The 22,130-nt window shown below is 28.1% G+C and overlaps 1 protein-coding gene across 5 annotated transcripts in view; it reads left to right on the top strand.

Moving 5' to 3' along the window:
• The first annotated feature begins 364 nt into the window (after positions 1-364).
• Positions 365-22,130, top strand: part of LOC117177950 (ATP-dependent translocase ABCB1-like) — a 64,965-nt gene continuing 43,199 nt past the window's right edge. Inside the window, exons 1-10 of one of the 5 annotated variants that reach the window (XM_033369084.1) lie at positions 373-404; positions 568-719; positions 5,370-5,770; positions 10,728-10,899; positions 10,977-11,079; positions 11,263-11,297; positions 16,873-17,097; positions 17,194-17,319; positions 18,507-18,710; positions 18,817-18,987. In XM_033369084.1, the coding sequence (XP_033224975.1) occupies positions 624-719; positions 5,370-5,770; positions 10,728-10,899; positions 10,977-11,079; positions 11,263-11,297; positions 16,873-17,097; positions 17,194-17,319; positions 18,507-18,710; positions 18,817-18,987 (1,533 nt within the window). In that variant the 5' untranslated portion in view covers positions 373-404; positions 568-623. Of the gene's footprint in view, positions 405-567; positions 720-1,390; positions 1,550-5,369; positions 5,771-10,727; positions 10,900-10,976; positions 11,298-16,872; positions 17,098-17,193; positions 17,320-18,506; positions 18,711-18,816; positions 18,988-22,130 lie in introns of those variants that run through there. The other 4 variants (XM_033369085.1, XM_033369081.1, XM_033369082.1 and 1 more) reach the window with 4 other exon arrangements.

Here is a 22,130-nt window from a genome sequence, read left to right as displayed (position 1 = left end):
TTTAAAAAATCGGGATTTTCGACGCACCCCAATACTTTTCCCTCTCAGTTCACTCATCGTTTATACATTTTATATTAGCAATGGACTAAAATATGGAAAAATTAAATATTCAATTCTATTTTATAATTATGTAAGCACTTGTCTTTAAAATTCTGTATATTTCAAGAAAAGCAACATTTTAAAAATCTGCACGCAATGAAAATATTAAATTACAAATAAAAGTAGGATTCTTTTAATTATATTTTAAACGATTTTAAATATAATACAATTGTAGGTAAAGAAGATAACTGTAAATTTTACAATTAGTTTATAACCATTTGACGTTATCGTCACGTGCGTAAGTTGAAAAAATGGCAATGCGAAAAGAAAACTAGAATCGATGTTCAGTGCATACAATATTACAGGTAAGAACCTTACATCTGCTAGAAAACCATTCATTTAATTTTAAATTAAGGGAAAATCACAGTGGCTAAAACTATATTATTGTTTTTAATATATTATATAAAGCAACAAATGGATCAGGGAATTATTATGACCTAAAAAACCTACAATTTTTCTCTAATTTAGGTAAATAAAGTTGAAATTTGAATTCTGTCTTCAGGAACTTAATATAATTACCGAAAATGAGATTAAAATGCTATGTCATGAAGCTATTTTCTGTTCATAAGCGTGTACAGATTTCATGGATTCGTCGACCTGTAAATGCAGTACCAGATTTAGTGAGTAAAATTAATTTAGTATCGTAAATTTATATTTTATCTGTGGTTGTTGTGTATTTGCTTTAAAATATCTTGAATTTGTAACAAATACTACTGAAAACACTCATGTCTGACGACACAATTCCATTTCTACTGAATGTACTAAAATTCTTTTTCTAATTTACCTTTTCTACTGAAAAACAAAACTAAGATGTGCGATGTAACAAAAAAAAACGTTTCTGAAAATCTCCACAAATGAATCAAAATAATATTTTTAAATCTATTCTTTTGGTTTTATTGAAACATTTATAAACTAAAGTTACAGGAAAGTGATTCTTATGTAATAATTTTCAGTTAGCATTAATAAATTTTGCCATAATAATTGACGTAAGAAGTACTCGCATTATTTTTTTTTTTTTCAAGGAAAGGAATAATTTATAAGTCAAGTACGTCATACTACCGGTACGAACTTTATCTACTGAAGCGACATTAAATTTATCGACAACGATAAGTAGTGCAAAATAGTCAACATGCAGGCATTCCCGTAGAATCACACAATCACAAAATTCCTGTTTTATCGAAACACATATGATACAAACACACATAATAACACACATATTAAGAAAAACAAAGACAATTTTTAGTCGATACACGCTCAAGTGCAAGGCTCACTTAATTGGATTATATTTATTTTCACTGGGCAGTGCTTTTCAATTTTTTATGTGAAAGCATAAAATTTATGAAATTAAAAGAAGACTTTGATAATGAAGCTTCTTCAAAAATTAATTTTTCTTGGAACTAGTAAATTTACGTCAACAAATAAAGCTTCTTCCTTAGGAATCGACAACCTTGTAAGTAAAATTCAATTTCAACCATTTGTTTTCTACAGAAGGTGTCTACTAATTTTTGCTCACCAAATTCTCGGGGTTTTCTGGTTCTAAATATCAAATCATTTCTTTCCAAAGGCACTAATGAGCATTTTACTTAAGGTTTTGCGCTGTGCACTTTTATGTATTGTCATTTATTATAATTTTTAAACAAAATAATATTTTTTTAAATTATTGTATCGAGTTAATTATTCCGAATTTGTTTACACATAGTATGGAAAATAAAATATAACTTTGATGTTTTAATGATCTGTAACAATTTTGTTAGCATGACAGTTATAATTCTTTATAGAAATATTTTTGGTTAACTATTTTTGGTTTTCTAATTAGAGTAATTCTTAGAGAGAAGTTTTAATTTATTTGGTAATTATGTTTAATTTATTGATTAATTATTGAAACGTAATTTCAAAAAACTATTTTGAATTTTTTATTTTTACAATTAATATCAAAACTCACTTAGTATTAAAATAAATAATAAACATATCAGGGTTTTTTCTAATAACTGTCCAATATTTAATCGATGATCAATCGATAATGCCAAAGAAATGAAAAACTATATGCATTTTAATTCTATCTTCGAAATCTTCAAAAAACTACATTTTCTTTTCAATTTTATAAAAGACGTAGAGCTTAATATTATTTTTAATCTTTTCAAAAAATTTAAATATCTCTTAAGCATACTCCATTTTTTTTTGTTTCTGTAATTCTGCAATATTAAAAAATTTGGCTTTCAAAATCTGTTCTATTCTTTTTCAAGCTCTTAGGACATCATTTAAAATATCAATCTTAAGAAAACTTTTTTAGTTCCTTAAAATCTTTCAAAATTCTTGAAGATTTTTGAAAATATTGAACAAAATAATTTAATCTACGACCAAAAAAATTAAAATTTTACCAATGCAAACGAATTTTCTATAACAACAACAAAAATAATTTGGAAAAAAGTGACTGAAAAATAAGTTTTCAGTAAAAAAAAAATAATTCTAAAACAACAAAAATCAGGATTTTCAACAAAATATTTACAATTCCAACAACAACGAAGATTTTTGTATGACAATCTTAAATTAATAGTTGAATCATTAAGCCAATAAATTAATTTTGAACTATACAGTTGCGTTTTTAACCGAAAAGGTGAAAATTGTATGCCAAGAAAAAAAGTTCAGTTTGCAAATAAAGAGAAAAATTGTAACTGAAATAATGAATCTCAACAAAAAATTAATTTTCTACAAATGAGTTCAACATGCAAAAAAAATGTACAAAATAGTTCAACTTTTAATCAAATATCAGAATTTTTGACAAAATAATTAAATTTTTAACTAAATCGTACAATCATCACTCAAGGAGAAGAATCTCGAAACAAAAACGTAATAAAAGATTTTTTCAACCAAAAATAGTTATGTTTTCTCACTGGATTCTATTGGAAAAAAGGGAAAATTTGTTTAAAACAGAGAAAAAAAATTAATTTTTTAGAAGAAGGGAAAAGACGGGATTAGAGGAATGACTGTAAATTCTGAAATATGATAGAATTTTTTAACTTATCAAGTGAATTATTTAAAATTATTGTTAAAGGGGCATCTTTCGCAAAATCCTCTATCTTTGTGCAAGTTTATGAACTTATCATTTTAGTCGAAAAATACATTTTAATGTACTATAGTAATCTTTAAATTATAAAAAATGAATGTTGTGTATTTTTTAAATTTAGTATTTTTTTCTGTCACCAAGTATAAATATTTATAATTTATTCAATACACAGAATTTTTTTCATATTGTGGCAGAAATCTTGTGTATATTATTTCAGGGAAAAAAGGTTCAGGCGCCATTTTAGACTATTAATTGAAATTAAATTACACACTTTCGTATTCTAAGCTCGATAATATCTTCAAAAAAAATTTGTATTTGTTTCTCAATATTTAAGGCTTATTTCTTTATAAATAAAAAGTATTTTATAATGGTAAAATAATTTTTTGCCTTTAAGTGGTATTTTTCCAAAGTAAAAGAATAATAAAATTCATATTCAGATATGCAGCGGCTTAGTGAAAACTCTGAACTATTTGTTAGAAATAAAAATAAAAATTATGGCATTATTTTTTCACGCAAAGAAAAAAATTACTGCTTCCTTCAAAATAAGAAATAAATTCCTCTCTTTCTCTTAAAAATTCAACTTTTTAGTTGATAATTCTCAAATGTTATTGAAAATTCGTATTTTTTGGTTGTAAATGAATCTTTTTGTTTAAAAATTCATATTTTTAGTTGAAAATTCAACTTTTTATTTAAAAATTCCATTCTTTGGTTGAAAATTGTACTGTTTTGATCAAAATTCCTTTTTTTCTGTTGAAAAATTACTTTGGTAATTGAAAATTCACTTATTCCATTTTTGGTGGAAAATGAATCTTTGTTTAAGTAAAAGCTCATCTTTTTGTTAAAATGAAACTATTTTTTTCAAAATTTCATCTTTTTTACTTGATAGCTTAACTGTTTTGCACTGAAAATGCGTCTTTTATTCTTGAAAAATCAATAAATTAATTTAAAAAATCAACTACCTCGTAAAGAATTCATTTTTTTATAACTTAAAATTATTAGTTTTCTAATTAAAAGTTTAACTATTCCATTTTTGGTTCAAAATTTAACTATTTCATTTTTGGTTAAAAATTGACCTTTCTTAGTTTAAAAATTCAATAATACCCGGATTAACTGTCACATAAAATTCAAGTAGGCACATTTCAACACTTACTCTGAAAATCACTTTTCATTTTAATTGTTCATTTATTACCGAAGTTTATAATTCACCAGACGGTCGCGTATACAATACAGGTATATTGGTAACGTGACTCGCTATAAATACACACAAAACATCAGTAATGTAAAATCGGGTTTTGTCTGAAGGATACGTTATTTTCGGGGGCGGGGGCAGGAAGTCTTACTTAAATAAACGGTTCTGAACGGGGGGGGTAGTGTAAAAAATTGCCCAAAATTGGTAACGTAATTTCTGGATGATCCCTAAGCACCTTCGTATTTTCTAGAATTTGCTTTAGCATCTCGTTGCTTTATTCACCGCTTGACATATTGTTTTTCACTACATAGCCACTACACTATTTAAGAATAATTTTAAAAACAGCCTAAACAATCTATAAAAATTAGTTTTGGGGAACCCTTGAAGATTTTCGAAATTTTTTTGATTTAAATTAAAGATAAGATCACAAAAATTACGTCCTGAAAATTCCAGTTTTTTTCATAAGTTTCCTAAGTCAAAGAGCGAGGTGAAGTGAAGGTAAAAAATCTAATAAATTTTCGGTGATCTCCGCTTTTGGAGCCTACAGTGATGATCGCCAACTAAAACTTGACGCAGACAGGCTTGGAAATTTTTTGTCTTATCTTAAGAACCTTGACAGATTTTTAATATTTTATTGACTTCAAATTAAAATAAGAATTTAAAGACTGTTTAATCCAAATACAATTTTTTTAAACATTCCTAGACCATATCAAGAGTTGAAGTTAAGCTACTAAATTGGAGAAATGCTCCTTTTATTTTTAACTTCTCATGCGGTATGTTCTTTTTAAAAAGCCAAAAATATCTCTATTAAGTATCATTCGACGCGGAATTTCATGTGATTTGCAACAAATTTTTCAAAAAAGTACCTCGCTTATTATTTAAACTTATAATCACGTTTCAAAGTCAGCAGTGATTGTTGATAGTAGTCGCGCTATTCGTAACAGCAATTTTCGGCGGTAGTGTACTTACTCATTAATTTAACAAACTTTAGTTAATAAAAAGAAAACGCATTTTCAGTTTCGTTATGCAACAAAATGGGAAGCATTCCTGATGGTAATTGGAGGATTATGCAGCATTGGAACAGGATTAGCGGTACCATGGAATGTCGACATGTTTGGAAAATTGGTTGGCGGGATGGTTGATGCCCAAATAGTGAGTGCATTTAAAGCACTTGGAATAGATGTTTCAAAATATATTATAACAGACGTAATGGAATCTGTGACGAATTTTGCAATTGGCACTTTGATAATTAGCGGCATAATGTTGGGACTGACATATGTTAGCATTTCTCTTTTTAATTACACTTCTCAAAATCAATCTCTTCGAATAAGAACAATATATTTGAAATCTATTTTGCACCAAGATATTAGCTGGTATGATGTCATGAGCTGCAGTGACGTTGCAAGCAGATTAACTGAGTAAGAATATTTATCCACATATTATTTTTTATATTTCTTAACTGCTGTACATTGTTGCAGTTTAATTGTTCGAAAATGATTTCAAACACACCATGTTGGAAGTGCATTTTTAAGCTTTCGATTATTTATCCTTATTTATTATTGTATTATTTATTATTTAAGTAATTAGCATTTCTGATAGAACAAGTTGGTGGCACTAATTCAGCTGCCGGATTGAGTAAGGGCACATAAACTCATTTCGACGGAAGTGGCAAGACCTCTGGAGGCTTTTACATTTTTTTTTAATTTATATTTTTAAAGACTCTATCTAGATATAGAATTTCATTGCGCATCTTTTTTCTACTAGGCAAAAAGTTGCAGGGTTTCTAGTTTTCTATCTGAAGCTAAAAAATCTGGCTTTTTTTCAAAATTAATTTTAATTCGTTTTTCACTTCAACTCGTGCTCAGCCAGTCAGTTTTTAGGATTTTTTAATAATATTTTTAGGGAATATAGTTCGAAATATCCTTTGACTGATAGATCAAAATTAATTCTAAACATTATTTAAAATAATTGTTGTATATTTTTTTCTGATGCGCGGCTCTTATCGAACTACCCTAACTTCCAGACTTTCGTTTATTTAGCAAATTTCGAGCAACAAAAAACTTCCTGTGAGAAAGTTGTTAAGAACAGTATAAAGAATTTTCCTGTAAAATTTTAGCACAATTGAATTGATATTTAAGAAATTATTAACGTCTCAATTCGATAGTGGCTAGGCGACTCGCGCGCTGACTCTAGCGAGAGTTTCAGATCCGATTCATAATACAATTCCCCGCCGCCAAAAATAAAAACTAATCAAGTAATCAGTTAATAGGAAAGTAATATGCATAAATAAATAATAGTGCATGATGTGAAATAATGTATTCATTAAATATTATGTACAATAGAATTGTTCTATTTTCGAGACAAACTGTACAAAATTAAAACAAAACATTAACATCTAATAGTTGAGATTCAACGGACTCTTAATTCCACGAATTCTTCAATGCTTCAAATCTGTGGAATTAAAAAAAGTATTTGTTTTTCATTTCTGTTGTAATAGAGCGTCAGTATTTCTTTGCATAATATAATTCGGATCTGAGACTCTCGCTACAGCCCGCGCGCGAGTCGCATAAGCGCCATCGACTTGAGATGTTAACAATTTCTTGAATATCCATTCGATTGGGCTACAATTTTTCAGAAAACTTTTTTGTATTGTTGTTAAAAACTTCCTCGCTGGAAGTTTTTTGTGGCTCAAAATTCGTTCAGTAAACAAAACGCTGAAAGTTAGAGAAGACCGATGAGCGCCACGCAACATAAAAAAATTAATAACAATTTTTTTTAAATATATTTTTTGAATTCATTTTGGCCAATCAGTCGATAAACAGTTCGAACTACATTCCCTAAAAATTTTATTGGAAAATCCGAAAAACGGGCTAACTGAGCACAAGTTGAAGTGAAAAACGAATTAAAATTCATTTTTTCAAAAAAGCCAGTTTTTTAATTTTATTATAAAACTAAAAACGCTACAACTTTTTGCCGGGGGAAAAAAGATGCGCAATGAAGTACTTCATCTATGAACTTAACAATTAAAATTCGAAAATTTTTTTGAAAGCTTCTAGGGACCTTCTCGCTCCCGGCGAAATAAGTTTATGTGCCCTTAATCAATCCGACAGCTCAATTATTAAAACTATTTTTAAAAAGGCAGACCTAATAATATCCTGAAACCCTACGGTCTGCAAGTATATAATTATTTGTAAACAATAAAACAGCTAATAGGATATTTTGAAAGATTCCAAGAAAACTTCAATAGATTTCAATCATTCGAAGAAATTTTAATCAAATCTAGGAATTTTCAAGAGCTTTGCAAAATTGTAAGGTATTCCAATAGATTTCAGAGGATTTGAAATTTTTCAACAAGTTTTAAAATATTTCAAGCCATTTTTAATTAATTTTTATAATTTCAAAGACGTTTCAAAGAATTTTGAAGATTTTAGGGCCTTTTTAAAAAACTTAAGAAATTTTCAAGAACTTGAAAATGTTTCAAGGGATTTTGAAAATTTTGTTAAGGTTTTGAAATATCTTAGTGTATTAAAAAAACCTCCTATGAATTTCTAATTGATTTAAAGGAATAGAAGAGATTTTGAAGGTCTTAGACTATATCAAAATATTCTAAGTTTCAAAGAAACTCGTAAGAATTTGCAATTAATTTACATGAATTGACGAACTTTTAAAGATTTCAGATTATTTTGAAAAATTCCAAGGAAGTTTCAATAGGTTTCAATAATTTTAAGGGATTTTAAAGATTTTTAACGATTAAAAAAAATTGTAGGAGATTTCAATAATTTGAAGGAATTTCAAAAGATTTAAAATATGTTAAGGAACTTTTATTGACATCGAGGAATTTTTAAAAGGTTTGCCAAATTTTAAGGCTTTTTAAAAGATCACTGAGGATTTGGAATATTTGGTGATATTTATTATGATTCCAAAGAATTTTCTATTGATTTCGATAATTTAAAGAGATTAATAAGAATTTTAAAAATTTAAGGGTTTTTTTTACAAATTTCAAGGAATTTTCAAGTATTGAATCAATTTTCATAAATTGAAGGGATTTCAAAGATTTTAGGCTATTTCAAAATATTCCAAGTCGTTTTTAGTTCATTTCAGTAACTTAAGGATATTTTAAGAGATTTAAAAAGATTTTTAAGGTTTTTCAATATCTTATAGTATTTTTTTAAAACACCTAAGTATTTCCAATTAATTTGAATAAATTAAAAGAATTTGAAATATTTTATGGTATTTTTAAAACTGTCAAGGAATTTTCAAAAGCTTTAAAAATTTCAAGGGATTTTCAAAGATTTGAAGGGTTGAAAGGAATTCTAATTACATTTTTATGACATTTTTAATGTCATCAAAGAATTTTCAAGAGCTTTGCAAAATTTTAAGTGATTAGAAAAGATTTCAAAATATCTCAGAAAGTTTGAAGTGTTTTATAATATTTTTAAAGATTTTAAGACATTTTTAATTTATTTCAATGATTTGAAGGGATTTTAAACGATTTTGAAGATTTTAAGATATTAAAAAAAATGTCATGAGATTTCAAAGAGTTTCGTAGAATTTAAAAAGATATGGCACAATTTTGTAAAACCTGTAGGTTTTTAGGATATTTTGTAAGATTCAAAGGGAATTTTTAAGTATTTTAATATAATTTATAAAATAATTCTTGTTTTCATCATTTTCTAACATTCGAAGTTAATTAAATTAATTAATTTTGATACAACGCCAATTAGTTTTATATTTTTATGTTTATTTAATTAAACATATGTTTAGAGATAATTTTCATACTGCGAAACATTATAATCAAACTAAAATATGACTTTCAGTTTATTTCATTTATTGTCAATAACTATTGTATAGCGGTATATATATTTCGGTCCCAAAAAGTTAACTGAAATCATTTTTGGACAAAAACCATTTTTTCTAAAACTTTGTCTTTTTGATTTAAAAGTTAATCGTTTTTAAACGAAATATTGCATCTTTCTAAGATTAAAGTTAAAGTATTTTTTTAGGAATTCAGCTATTTCCTGGAAAATGTAATTTTCTTTTAAAACTCGTTTTTTTAGTCAATTGACTTATTAACTTATTATCTATAATTGAAATTCAACTCTTTTTTGAAATTTTGTCTTTTTGATTTTTAAATTTACCTGCTTTAGCAAAAATAACATATTTTTGGATCAAAATGTAGCTATTTGGTTGAAAATTCAACGACTTTGTTAAAAAGTCATAATTTTTGGTAGAAAATTCTGCGATTTTGTTGAAAAAATAACTATTTCATGGAAGATTTAGTTAATATTAAAAATTGGTATTTTGGAGATGAAAAGTTAACCATCATTTTTTCTGGATGAAGTTTCAACTTTTAAAAAAATATGCCGTCTTTTATTAAAAATGTATCTATTTTAGTACAAATTTCATGTTTCTTGGATACAAATGCAAATATTAGGTAGAAAATTCATCCATTTTGGTTGAAAATTTTCGTCTTCTTGTAAAAAAATTCAATTTTTTTCGTAGGATCTTTTTTTTTAATTTATATTTTGATGTGTAAAAGGAAACCGGAATCTTTTTTTTAATAAAAAGGCAAGTATTTGGTAGAAAATTCAACTATTTTTTTTTAAATGCATTCTTCTTGGTTGAAAAAATTCTTATTTTTGGTTTGAATTTTTTTTGTTTGGGTATAAACTTATTTCTTCTTTCAAAATCTATATTTTGATCCAATAATCCAGTCAAATCTGTTTTAGTGGATATTTAATTAATTGAAAGTTTACCTATTCGGTTGAAAATTAATCTTTTTTAATTGAAAATTTGGGTAAACACGAAACTACATTGTTAAAAAAAAAAAATCTTGAAGGTTTATGTCTTTGGTTGAAAATTTAACTGTTTAATGGAAAAGACTTTTTTTGGTTGAAATGAATTTGCTAACTGAAAATCTGACTTTTCTATTTTTTAACATTGATTTTTTTAGTTGAAAATTTTCTTTTTTTGGTAAAAAAAGTAATTTTTTGTTTTGAAATTTCATTTTTGTTGGGTAAAAATATTTTTTCGTTTGAAAAGTCAATTTTTGTAGAGAAAATTTGTCTTTTCGCTTGAAGGTTTAATAATGTTGATAAAATTTTATTGGGTGAAAAATCTTTATTTGTTAAAATTTCGTGTATTTAGTTTAAACATTTTTTTGTTATAAATTTGATCTTTTTTGATTAAAACTATAACACTTTTTTCTTGGGAATTTGTCTCGTGAATAGACCTCGGTTTCACCGGGGTTTTAAAATTAAGGGAAGACAGTACATTATGTTTTAATCGCAATGCGGTGGGACTTGAATGGAACAGCCTTACACGACAATAATTATAATATTTCGACTAAAAATATTTCCATATTTCAATTTTCAGGGACGTCATAAAACTTGAAGATGGAATCGGCGAAAAATTTGTAATTTTTTTGCATAATTTTGTTGCAGTCATTGGTTGCATTGTTCTTGCTTTTCACAATGGTTGGAAGCTTGCTAGCATTTGTCTAGTTCCACTCATTGTCATTATTGTAATCCTTTATGCTGTTGCAAAGGTAATTTTACAACAATAATTTATACCAATTAATGTTTTTTGATAATAATTCTATTTTTAATTTATGAAAAAAATAAGGCAACAGCATCATTGACTCGAAAGGAAGTAGATGTATATGCCACAGCAGGAGCTATAGCCGAAGAAGCATTTTCCGCTATTCGTACGGTTGCAGCTTTTGGAGGTGAAAAATCAGAATTTCTAAGATACAAGTCAAACCTTTTGTCAACCTACAAAAACAATATTAATTCTGTTTTAATTTCTGCCCTGGAATTTGGTTTAATTTGGCTATCAACTTACATAACTTACTCTTTCGCATATTGGTATGGAGTTGACTTAATTTTGAGAGAAAGGTTACTTCCTATAGGAACTCAAAGTTTCACACCATCATCCATGGCAACGGTAAGATTAAAATTTAAATCTAATTCATAGATTTTTTAAAACACAAAAAATATCATATGTAAGGGGTCATCCATAAGTTTTTTTAAATAAAATTAACGTAAATAACATATTGAATACAACATGAAAGAATTTAAATTCCTAAAATTTCAAGTAGAAGTACATATTGAATTTTCACTAAATAAGATTAATTTTCTAACCAATAAGAAGAATTTTCAACTGAATAAATTAACTTTCTATCGGTTCTTGAATTTTCCACAAATTAGGATCAACTTTCAACCCAAAAAACCTTATTTTCAACAAAAAAGTTCATTTTCAAACGAAAGAGGTGAATCTGGAATAATATGAATTTTTTTAACTAGTTTAACTTCAAACCAAGTAGTTTAATTTCTAACTAAGTAGTTCAATAATTGCAAACTGAAAATATTAATCTTTCAGCGAAAAGTTGAATTTTCTACCGAAAAACACGAATTTTGAACAAAATAAATCGATTTTCAACAAAATCGTTGAATTTTAAATTCAAAAGAACGAATTATCTATAAAACGATTGGATCTTAACCCGTATATATGATTGATAACAAAAATGGTAATTTTTCGCGTCAAAGTTTGTTTTTCATAAAAATAGTTTAATTTTTAACCAAATAGTTAAAATTTAACCAGAAATATCACTTTAAACTAAATACTTCAATTTACTACCAAATTGTTGAATGCAATTTATAAAAAAATTGGCTAGAAAGTATCAGTTTTTAATTAAAAATGGAATAGTTGCATTGTTAGTTAAAGAAATTAATTCTGAACCAAAGAAGAAGAGAATTTTTAATAAAATAGATCAATTTTCAACAAGTGACATGAATTTTCAACAATATAGTTTAACAAAAAAAATGGTTTTTTAACCTGGAAGATTAATTTTATGAAAAAGTTGTATTTTGAACCAAGAAGGCGAATTTTTGAAAAAATTAATTTTTAACAGATTTTTCAACTTTTAGCCAAGTCGTTGAACTGTTAACTAAAAAAGATGAATTTTATACAAAATCGTTAAATTTCCGAGTAAAAAGATAAATTTTCCAGCAAAAAACATTCATTTTCTACTCTAAAAACACGAATTTACAAGAAAATACATCAATATTTTCAACAAAATTGATGAATTTTAAAACCAAAAGAACGAATAATCTACAAAAAGCTTGAATTTACAACCAGGAAATATGATTATTTCCCAAAAATGTTAATTTTTTACCAAAAAGTTAAATTTAAAAAAAAACAGTTTAGTGTATAACCAAACAGTTAACTTCGATCTAAAAGTATGAATCTTCAACAAAAAATATAATTTTCGAAAGAATAGTTTATTTTTCTAGAAAATTGTTCATTTTCGAAGACAAAGATTGATTTTCGACCTAAACTGAAGAATTGTTAATAAAATACACGAATTTTCGACTGGAAAAGATTAATTTTCAATAAAAAATATATTTTTATAATTAAAAGTGGCATAGTTAAATCGCTAGTTAATTAATTGATTATCAAGAAAAAAGATGAGAATATTCAACACAATATTTATATTTTTAACTAAAATGATGGATCAGAAAAAATGAATTCTTAACAATAGACTTTAAGCTAAAAAATGTCTTTTTTAACCCAGAAGATTAATTTCTTCAAATTGGAATAACTAAATTTTCAACCCGAAATATAATATTTATTAACAAGAAAGTTAATTTTCTAACAAAAAATGAAATTCCTATAAAAATAGTTGAATCTTGTTGAATCTTTAATTAAGCCAATTGAATTTGCATTTTTAACCAAAAAGAATGAATTTTTATTTAACAAGAAAAATTTTCGACCAAAAAAGACAAATTTTTAACAAAGTATATCAATTTTTAACAAGAAAAGAACAATTTTCAATAAAACTATTAACTTTTAAAGAAGAATGGAAAAGGTGCATTATTAGTTAAAAACATTAATTATCAGCCAAAAAAAAGAATGTTTAACAAAATAGTTACATTTTCAATAAAAAAGGTTTATTTCCCAGCAAGCCAAACAGATGCGTTATCTATAAAAGGGTTAAATTTTCAATCCGAAAATATATTGTTTTTTAAACATTAATTTTGTTGTAAACAAAATTTATAACTGAATAAGTTTAATTTTCTACCAAAACAGTTGCATTTTTAATCCAAAAAGATGAATTTTCAACCAAGAAGATTAATTTTTGACCAAAAAAAAAACGAATTTTTAAGAAAATGCATGAATTTTCAACTAAAAACGATAAAATTTTAACCAAAAATGGATTAGTTACATTGTTAGCTTAAAAAAGTAGTTCCTAATTTTAAAAAAGACAAATTTACTAGAAAATACTTAAATTAACAACAATCCAAATTAATTTTTAACTAAAATGGTGAATCTTAAAAAAAATGAATTTTCGGACACAGAGTTTAACCCGATTGACGATTCTTTAACCCAGAAGATTAATTTTCTAAAAGTGTAATAGTTAATTTTTAAATGAAGGAAATGAATCTGCACCTATGAAATGAATTTTGAACAAAATAGGTCAATTTGTATCCAAGTAAATGAATTTCGAAACAAAATAGATGACTTTTCAAAAAACAGTTGCATTTTCAATGAAAACCAGGGAACGTTATCTAAGTTCTTTTGGAAATAACGAGGTCAAAAACAACCGAAGGGTTAATTACTTCTGCGACCAAAGAGATGAATTTTGAACGAAAAATGTAATATTTGATATGTCAACTGGAAAAGATTTCAATTTTAAATTTAAAAAAAAGTCGAATTTTTCCAAAAAGAGGAATTTTCAACAAACCAGTAAAATTCTCAACTAAAACAAAATTATTTTTCAGCAAAAAATTCTAATTTAAAAAAAAAATGAAATTTCTACTAAAAGAAGCGAATTTTGAAGCCAGAAAGACGAATTTTCCAAAAAAATTTGAATGTTCGACCAAAAAAGATTTTTCAGTCTTAAAAATACAATTTAAAAAATTATAATTTGACAGGAGATATTATTTTTCTTGCAACATAGAAAGTTCGAAGAAATATTTATATTTTAAGTTCATTTATTTGTTTTTGAGCTGATGACATTTAAAAGAAGAAATCAAAAAATATTTAGTAAATTTTCGAACATTTTTCTAAGCTTGAAAATATTTGTAATCTTTTCGAAACTTCTTAAATTCTTAAATGTATTTTAAACTGACTGGAATTATTGCTAAAAAATTTTTGTAATGTTTCAATAGTAAAAAATTTACCTTAAAATCTTCCAAATATTTGTTTTGACAGTGTAATCTATCTTACGTAATTTTTAAAAATATTTTACAATATTTTCGTTCAGTGGATTTTTCAAAGAGAAAAATAATTTAAAATTTTCCCAAGAATTTGAGCAAATTATTACTAATATAGTACATCAAATTGTAAATAAATCAAAATGTAAATTCTTCTTAAACTTCCAACTTTTAAATTTGACTACGAAATTCTTTGAAGTACAAAAAAAATTCAATGAACGTATTTGGATAACACGCTTATAATTGTATCTATTAAAATTAAAAAATCCAAAATTTAGAAAAATCTGAAATTCAATCGTCAATTTTGAAAATCAAAAATTGCCAAAATAAGTAATTTTGTTTCATGATAAAATGTATTTCTAAATATTTCTAAACATTATTGATATGAATGAATGATTTTTTAAAACTATAAAATAATGATGCTCTTAAAGTTTTGTTATTGGACTATAATTTGTAAACTTTTACTGTCATAATAGAGCGTAAGATATTTAACAATATTTTTAACTATTTCTGTTTTAATTGAAAAAATGAATGTTAGGTTTTCAAGATTTTCAAATATGTTTATTTTTAAGATATTTAAAGAAATTTTCGATGCTTTTAACAGAGTTTAGAAGGTTTTAAGATTGTAACCATTTTTTCTTAAGATTCCTGAACAATTTTGAACTGATTTTTAATTTTGAAAGATTAATTTTTAGAAAATATATTTAAATATTTCCAAAATTTCCAAAAAATAATCTGACATTTTAAGGCCATTTGTTTTAGTTTTTCAGAATTAAAAAAAAGGAAAAATTATATGAAAGTATAGATAAAAGCTTTTAAACTATTAAAAAATAATTTTAATTATTAAAATATTTCAAAAATAGTCTAAATTCAAAAATAATTCAAAAATAACTTAAAACAATATGTAGACTTTGTAGATTTAAAAATAAAACTTTTAAGGATTTTTAAGATTTTCAAAGGTTTCAAGATAATAAAAACTAATTTCTTAAGATTCCTAGCAACATTTAAATTATATTTTTTTTAAATTGAGTTAAAAATTTTTTTTTAATAAATCAAAACATTTCAAGAGATTTAGAAAAGTTTCGAAAAAATCTGGAAGATTCTAGGATAATTTTTTTTAGTTTCGAAAGATTTTTCAAAGTTTTAGAAATAATTCAAGTCAGCGTAAAATCTATTGCGAAATTTAAGGAGTTTTGAAGATATTACAAATATTTTTCAACATTGAAGGACTTCCGAAAATTGACCAAATATTTGTTAATTCTTCGTAACTTCTAAAATTCCTCAATACCTTTCAAGCTTGCCAGAGTTTTTCCTAAAATTTGGTAAAATCCTGAAAAATAAATAAAATTAGACTTTCTCGACATGTCTAAACTTTCCAAAAATCGTTTTGAATTTTCTCAAGAACCTTAGCAAAATTATATTTATATAACCTTAAAACCAACGAAATTCAATTAAAAAGTAAATAGTAAATCGTAATTTTTATTGTTCAAGAAAAATTATTTTTCCCCCTTAAATTAAATATAATTTTGTTGAATTTTTTTGTTTGGACTGAAAAATATTTTTTGCTTGAAAATGTAATTGTTTTGTTGAAAATTCGTTATTGTTTCAATATTCTATCTATGTTTAAAAATTTAACTAATTTGTCAATAAATCAAGATTTCATTTTTTTGGTTGAAGATTCATAATCTTATTTCAAAATTCATCTCTTTGGTAGAAAATGTAACTATTTTGATGAAAATTCACTTTTTTGTAACGTTTGAAAACAATTATATTTTATGGTTGAACAAATAATTCAAACCAATGCTCACATTTGTACATAGTTTTAGTAAAAAATATCCACAAATACTTGAACAAACGTTTGAAATTTAAACATTTCGTATTAAAAACTTTTAATAAAAATTAAATAAATTCCAGTTCAAGTCCTGCAAAATTAAACAATCTGAAAATAAGGAATACACTTAGCCCCCGATATAAGTCCCCCAGTTTACACCGTTCCTAGAATTGATGGCCACGATAGTTTGCATCAGGTTGCGTCATGCACCGAAATCAAAAAGAAATTATTCATGCACCCTGCCTATTTGCGTTTGGGTTCCGCCGCTTTATGATCAAGGTCAAGGCAAGTCATGTCTGAAATCGATCTTGCATCGGGAGTTGAATGTACTTGAAATTGTGTACTTTAAATCACTTGAAAGCTATAAAAATAGCGAAATTTGTATTCTAAAGCTTAAAATAACATTGACTGCTAGTTACATTAAATAATTAATAATATGAGATTAATTATTAATCAAGTTTTTTCAATAAAGATATTCTTCAGCGTGATGATGGGCACTGCAAATTTATGCTCTGGTGCAATGTTCATTGAAACATTTAAAATTTCAAAAGCATCTGCTGTAAAAGTTTTTTCTGTTATTGAAAGAAATTCAAATATTGACAGTTTATCTCTGAAAGGATTAAAACCACCCGACATTGGTAGTTCTATCGAATTTAAAAACGTATCTTTCGAATATCCTTCAAGGCCTGAAATTAAAGTAAGTTATTTATATGTGCACGAAAATTTCAAAATAAAAAGTCAGTTTTGAGATATTTTAATAATTTAGAAAATATTTTTATTATTATAATTTTAGGTCCTGAAAAATTTAAGTTTCTCCGTAAAAGAAGGAGAAACAGTGGCACTCGTTGGAAGTTCTGGATGTGGAAAGTCCACTTGTATTCAACTTGTGCAACGTTTTTATGATGTATCTGGAGGACAGGTACTTTTTTAAATTAATTATTATTCAAAAAAATGTATAATTATTATTATTATTATTTTCATTTTTAAGGGATGCTACCCTATTCCAATTTTTAAATTTCCTGTCATTACCTGACAGTTTCTCTATGCCCTGACTTTTCCCTGACCAATTTTTTATTACCTGTTATTTATAAATGTCTCTTTCAGTTGTAATTTTATAAGATATCATCAACAAATTACGTAAGACATACATAAAATTCATCAATTTTCTACCAAATAGTTGAATTTTCAACCGAAAAATATGAAGTTCCTACCAAAATAATTGAATTTTTTCTCAAAAAAAATAGATTTTAATAAAAAAGTGATGAATTTTTAAAAAGAAAAGAAATGTTGAAACAAAAGACTTATATTTTCAACCACCGACTTTTATTGTCAAATAAAAATAGTATTGTTTAATTTTCACTTACAAAAATTAATTTAAAAAAAATGATTTTGCAACAATTAATTTTCGATAAATAATATATTTTCAACCGAGCAGTTAAATTTTGAACCAAAAAAAAACGGTTTTTCAAAGAAAACGATTGATTAGTAAACAACAAAATTAGTTTTTAACAACATAGTTGTATTCTTAACCAAACAGTTGAATTTTTAAACAGAAATGTAATAATTAAATTTCCATTTACAATCATTAATTTTCCAACAAACTGGCGAATCGAAAAAAAAAGAATTTTCTACAAAACTGTTAAGTTTTGAAGTTCAAAATATTATTTTTGGACAAAAAAGCTAAAAAGACCATTCCCAGGCAAATAGTTAAATTTTCAAGCTAAAAAGATGGATTTTCCACGAAACAGTGGAATTTTCAACAAAATAATTGAATCTTTAACCAAAAAATATTAATACAAGTAATTTCAAATAAAAAATATAGATTTGCAAGCAAACATGAAACTGTAAAATTTTGATTTGATCAACAACCAAAAAAATTATTTTTTTACAAAGTAGTTGGATTTTCAACGAAATCAGGTTAATTTTCTACCAAAGAGTTACATTTTTATCCAAACAAGTTTAAGTTTTTATCAATAGGGATGAATTTTCAGCCTAAAAAGACAAATTAAAGAAAAGAAGTTTAATTTTCATCCATAAAGAGTAACATTTTAACCTCTCTCAACCCAGATTATCAGATATTATGCTATATTTAAACATCTTTTTTAGATTTTAATAGATGGTTATGACTTACGTGATCTAAACATAAAATGGTTTAGAAATAAATTGGGGACAGTTGGTCAAGAGCCGATTCTTTTTGATACAAAAGTTGCAGAAAATATTCGTTATGGAAATGTGAATGCATCGATGGAGAAAATTATACTGGCAGCGAAAGAAGCAAACGCTCATAATTTCATAATGAAACTACCATATGTGAGTTCTTATTTTTTCCCAAAGAGTTTCTTTTTCAAACTTTTACTCATTGGTACCTAATTTTGAATAGAAACAATTATACAATTTTTTAAAATTATTTTTAAAGCAATACGACACACTCGTAGGCGAAGGAGGTACAAAAATCTCTGGAGGTCAGAAACAGAGAATTACGATAGCAAGAGCTTTGGTTCGAGATCCAAATATTTTACTTCTCGATGAAGCAACTTCTGCTCTTGACACGAAAATGGAGGCCAAAGTGCAAGCTGCTCTAGATAAGGTAATTTTAAAATATAAAATAAATTTAAAAACTGAGTTTTGTGTTCATATCTGTTAATTTAAAATCTCCTTCTTACTGCAAGAAGACTCTAAATCTAAACCCCCCCGCCTTAATTGCGGGGGTGTCCTAGCTAAAAAAATTGCATCATGGTCACAGGTTCACAGATAATACACATATTGAGTATAGTGGCTACAATACATTTTAGTAACTATAATTACATACAACTCCCTAGACAGTCTTTAGATCGCAGAATAAACTTAAATTAAAAATATTGTCAAAATCAGTAACACTTTAGAAAACCAGGGATCGAAAATTTGGACGATTACATTAAATTCTCAGGAATGAGAATGGAAAAATCTTATCTGCTCCTAATGGCCTGGCACACACCTCCAACGCGATAAATCTCAGATTAAAATCAAATGAAACCCGGGGTTTTTACTATATTCCACAGTCACGAGAAAAAAAACCTAATAAAGGCAATAATGAACCTAACTTATGAATGTAGACAATTCAGACCCAATAATATAACCAGGAGAACCGTCCAATGCCTGAAAAGTAAACCAATGAATAGCCCTTAGAACCGTCCAGCGTCTTGTGGGTAAACCCTATGTACCGTCCATTATTAGAGAGTTGTTGTTCAACTAAATAATGGGCGGATTCTGTCTTGTCCGTTTTTTTTTGTGGGTTGAGGAGGGGAGATCTTCTGAAGACACCCTTGAAGAAAGGGTAGTGTCGGATTCTCTAAATGCGCCTACCGACTAAAACCCCTCCTCGAATGGTTGCCAACCTAGTTGGTTATGAACCAGAATGATGACAAAGAAAATAAGGACTTCGAAGTTGGTGGTCCAAGACAGCTATACTGCAGGGACACTCGCGCATGAAGCGAAACATGGAGAGTAAGAGAGCTGGGTAGCTAAGTTAGTTCGGAGAGATGAGAAGGCAGGGCCTTCTAAAGCGGTCGGAGGTTTTACTCGCATAATTTGCGAGCGAGATGATGCAGAGGTTTGGGTGATTTTCCACTGAAAGTCAAAGATTTGCAGCATGTGTCTGTGTGGCATTGAAGATAGAAGGGAGGTTAAATTCAGCAAGAATTTGCTTGTTACGGATGAACCAGGGAATATTTAGAGCAAAACGTAGAAGACGCATGTACGTGCCTTCAAGTTTTGACAAACGGTTTGGGGTGGCAGAGCCCCAAACAGGAATCGCGTAGGTGCAGACGTTCCTAATTATGGCGTTGAAGGCTCGAGTTTTGGTTGCTCCATAAACTATAGGGTTATTGAAAAAAGGTTTAAGTGAGATGAAGGCCCTGTTGGCCTTATTTCGGGTGGCTTGTATTTGTTTGCACCAGGTGAGACGTTTGTCGAAAATCACACCGAGATATTTTGCGGAGAAACTCCATTTGATCGGAAGGGAGTCAACCACGATTTTTGGAGGATTGGGACGGCGACGCGAGAAAAAGACGGCTTCGGATTTGGATTTGTTTATTTCAAATCTCCATGTGTGGTACCATTCAAGGACGATTGGGATAAATTTGTTCATACGAGAGGAGCAGTGGTTGATAACCTTGGATGTATCAAGGAAGCCGACGTCATCAGCGTATTGAGCCGTGAGAATTTTCTCGTCAACAGGAATGTCGTAGAAGAACACGTTGAAGAGGGAAGGAGAGAGTTTGGAACCCTGAGGGACACCGGAGGTGATAGGTTGGGGATCTGATAAGGATTTTCCAACGCGTGCTCTGAAGCTTCTGTTCGAGAGGAAGTATTTGATTAAAGCGATGAGATAGTGGGGAAAATTTAACTTGATGAGTTTAAAGATAAGACCGTCATGCCAGACTCTGTCGAAGGCTTGCTTACAATCCAGTAGAAGCATGGCTGTGTGCCGGCCTTTGCTAAGATTTTCAGCAATGTATTCGGAGACACGAAGAAGCTGATGAGCTGTTCCGTGACGTTTCCGAAAGCCGTGCTGAAAGTCCGGAAGAATGTTGTTTTGCGAAACAAATTCATCAAAGCGAGAGAGAATAATGTTTTCGGCTACTTTACTGAGAGTACAGAAAAGACTGATAGGTCGGAAGCTGGAAGCTGAGCTGAGGGGTTTACCTGGTTTCGGTAGAAAAATTACAATAGCTTCTTTCCAGGCTGTGGGAAAGTGTTGTAATCGCATCATTGCGTTAACAATGTTGCAGATAGCTGCGATGTGTTTGCGGGGGAGTTTGTCAGGACATTGTTGCTGGTGCAGTCATTGCCGGGAGCTTTGCGATTTTTCAAGGCTCGGATTGTTTCAGAGACTTCTTTGGGATAGGTGGGGATGAAGTCATTGTCAGTGACAGTGAAATCTTGAGCAGTCCTGGAGACATAATCGTGAAAGTCAGCAACTTTGTCGTGGCTAGGAAAGGGGATGCATTGATCTTTAAGGAAATCTGCGAAAATTTTGGCTTTATCCTCATCAAGAGAGAAAGATTGACCATCTTTGGCTAAAGGAGGAAGGTGGGATTTCCTATTTCGGAGAGATTTGATGACTCTCCAGCATCTTTTAAGGTACAATTCCGCTTCGGCTATGTGGGAGTCGAATGAGGATGTGTCAACATTCTGAAGAGTACTTTTTATTTTCCTTTGGATGGAATTGAGACGCTGGCGTGTTTAGGGTTCCGGTAGGATTGCCAGTGTTTGCGCACTTGGTTTTTCTTGCGAATAAGGAGACGAGTGGCGGGTAAAATTTTCGGTTTACGAGCAGAAGTGCTGATTGTTGTAGTGGCGAGCTGAACAGAGTTCTGAATGTCCTTTGTCAGGGCTTCAACAGCTGCATTCAGATCGAAAGTCGATAAGATTTGGCAGGATTTGAGAGTGGAAGTTTCGAGAAGGTATTTGAGGTGGAGAAAATCGATTTTTGATTCAGTTGGCGGTGAAAGATCAGGAGAACCCGACAACTCCAGAAATACTGGGTTGTGATCGGAACTAAGTTCTGAAAGAGAACGGGGGTCCATGTGAAAGACTATATTCTTTGTGACGAAAATGTCGAGGATATCGGGTTGATGATTGGGAGAGTTGGGGAAGTGGGTAGGTTCAGAGGGAGCCTCAATAGTAAGGTTATGACGAGTCGCGGTTTTAAAGAGAGCATTACCTTTTGTGTTATTTTTGAGACAGCCC

Source organism: Belonocnema kinseyi, chromosome 8 (assembly GCF_010883055.1).
Source record: "Belonocnema kinseyi isolate 2016_QV_RU_SX_M_011 chromosome 8, B_treatae_v1, whole genome shotgun sequence".
In the NCBI taxonomy this organism is placed as follows: domain Eukaryota; kingdom Metazoa; phylum Arthropoda; class Insecta; order Hymenoptera; family Cynipidae; genus Belonocnema; species Belonocnema kinseyi.
This window is presented reverse-complemented; position numbering and strand designations above follow the sequence as displayed.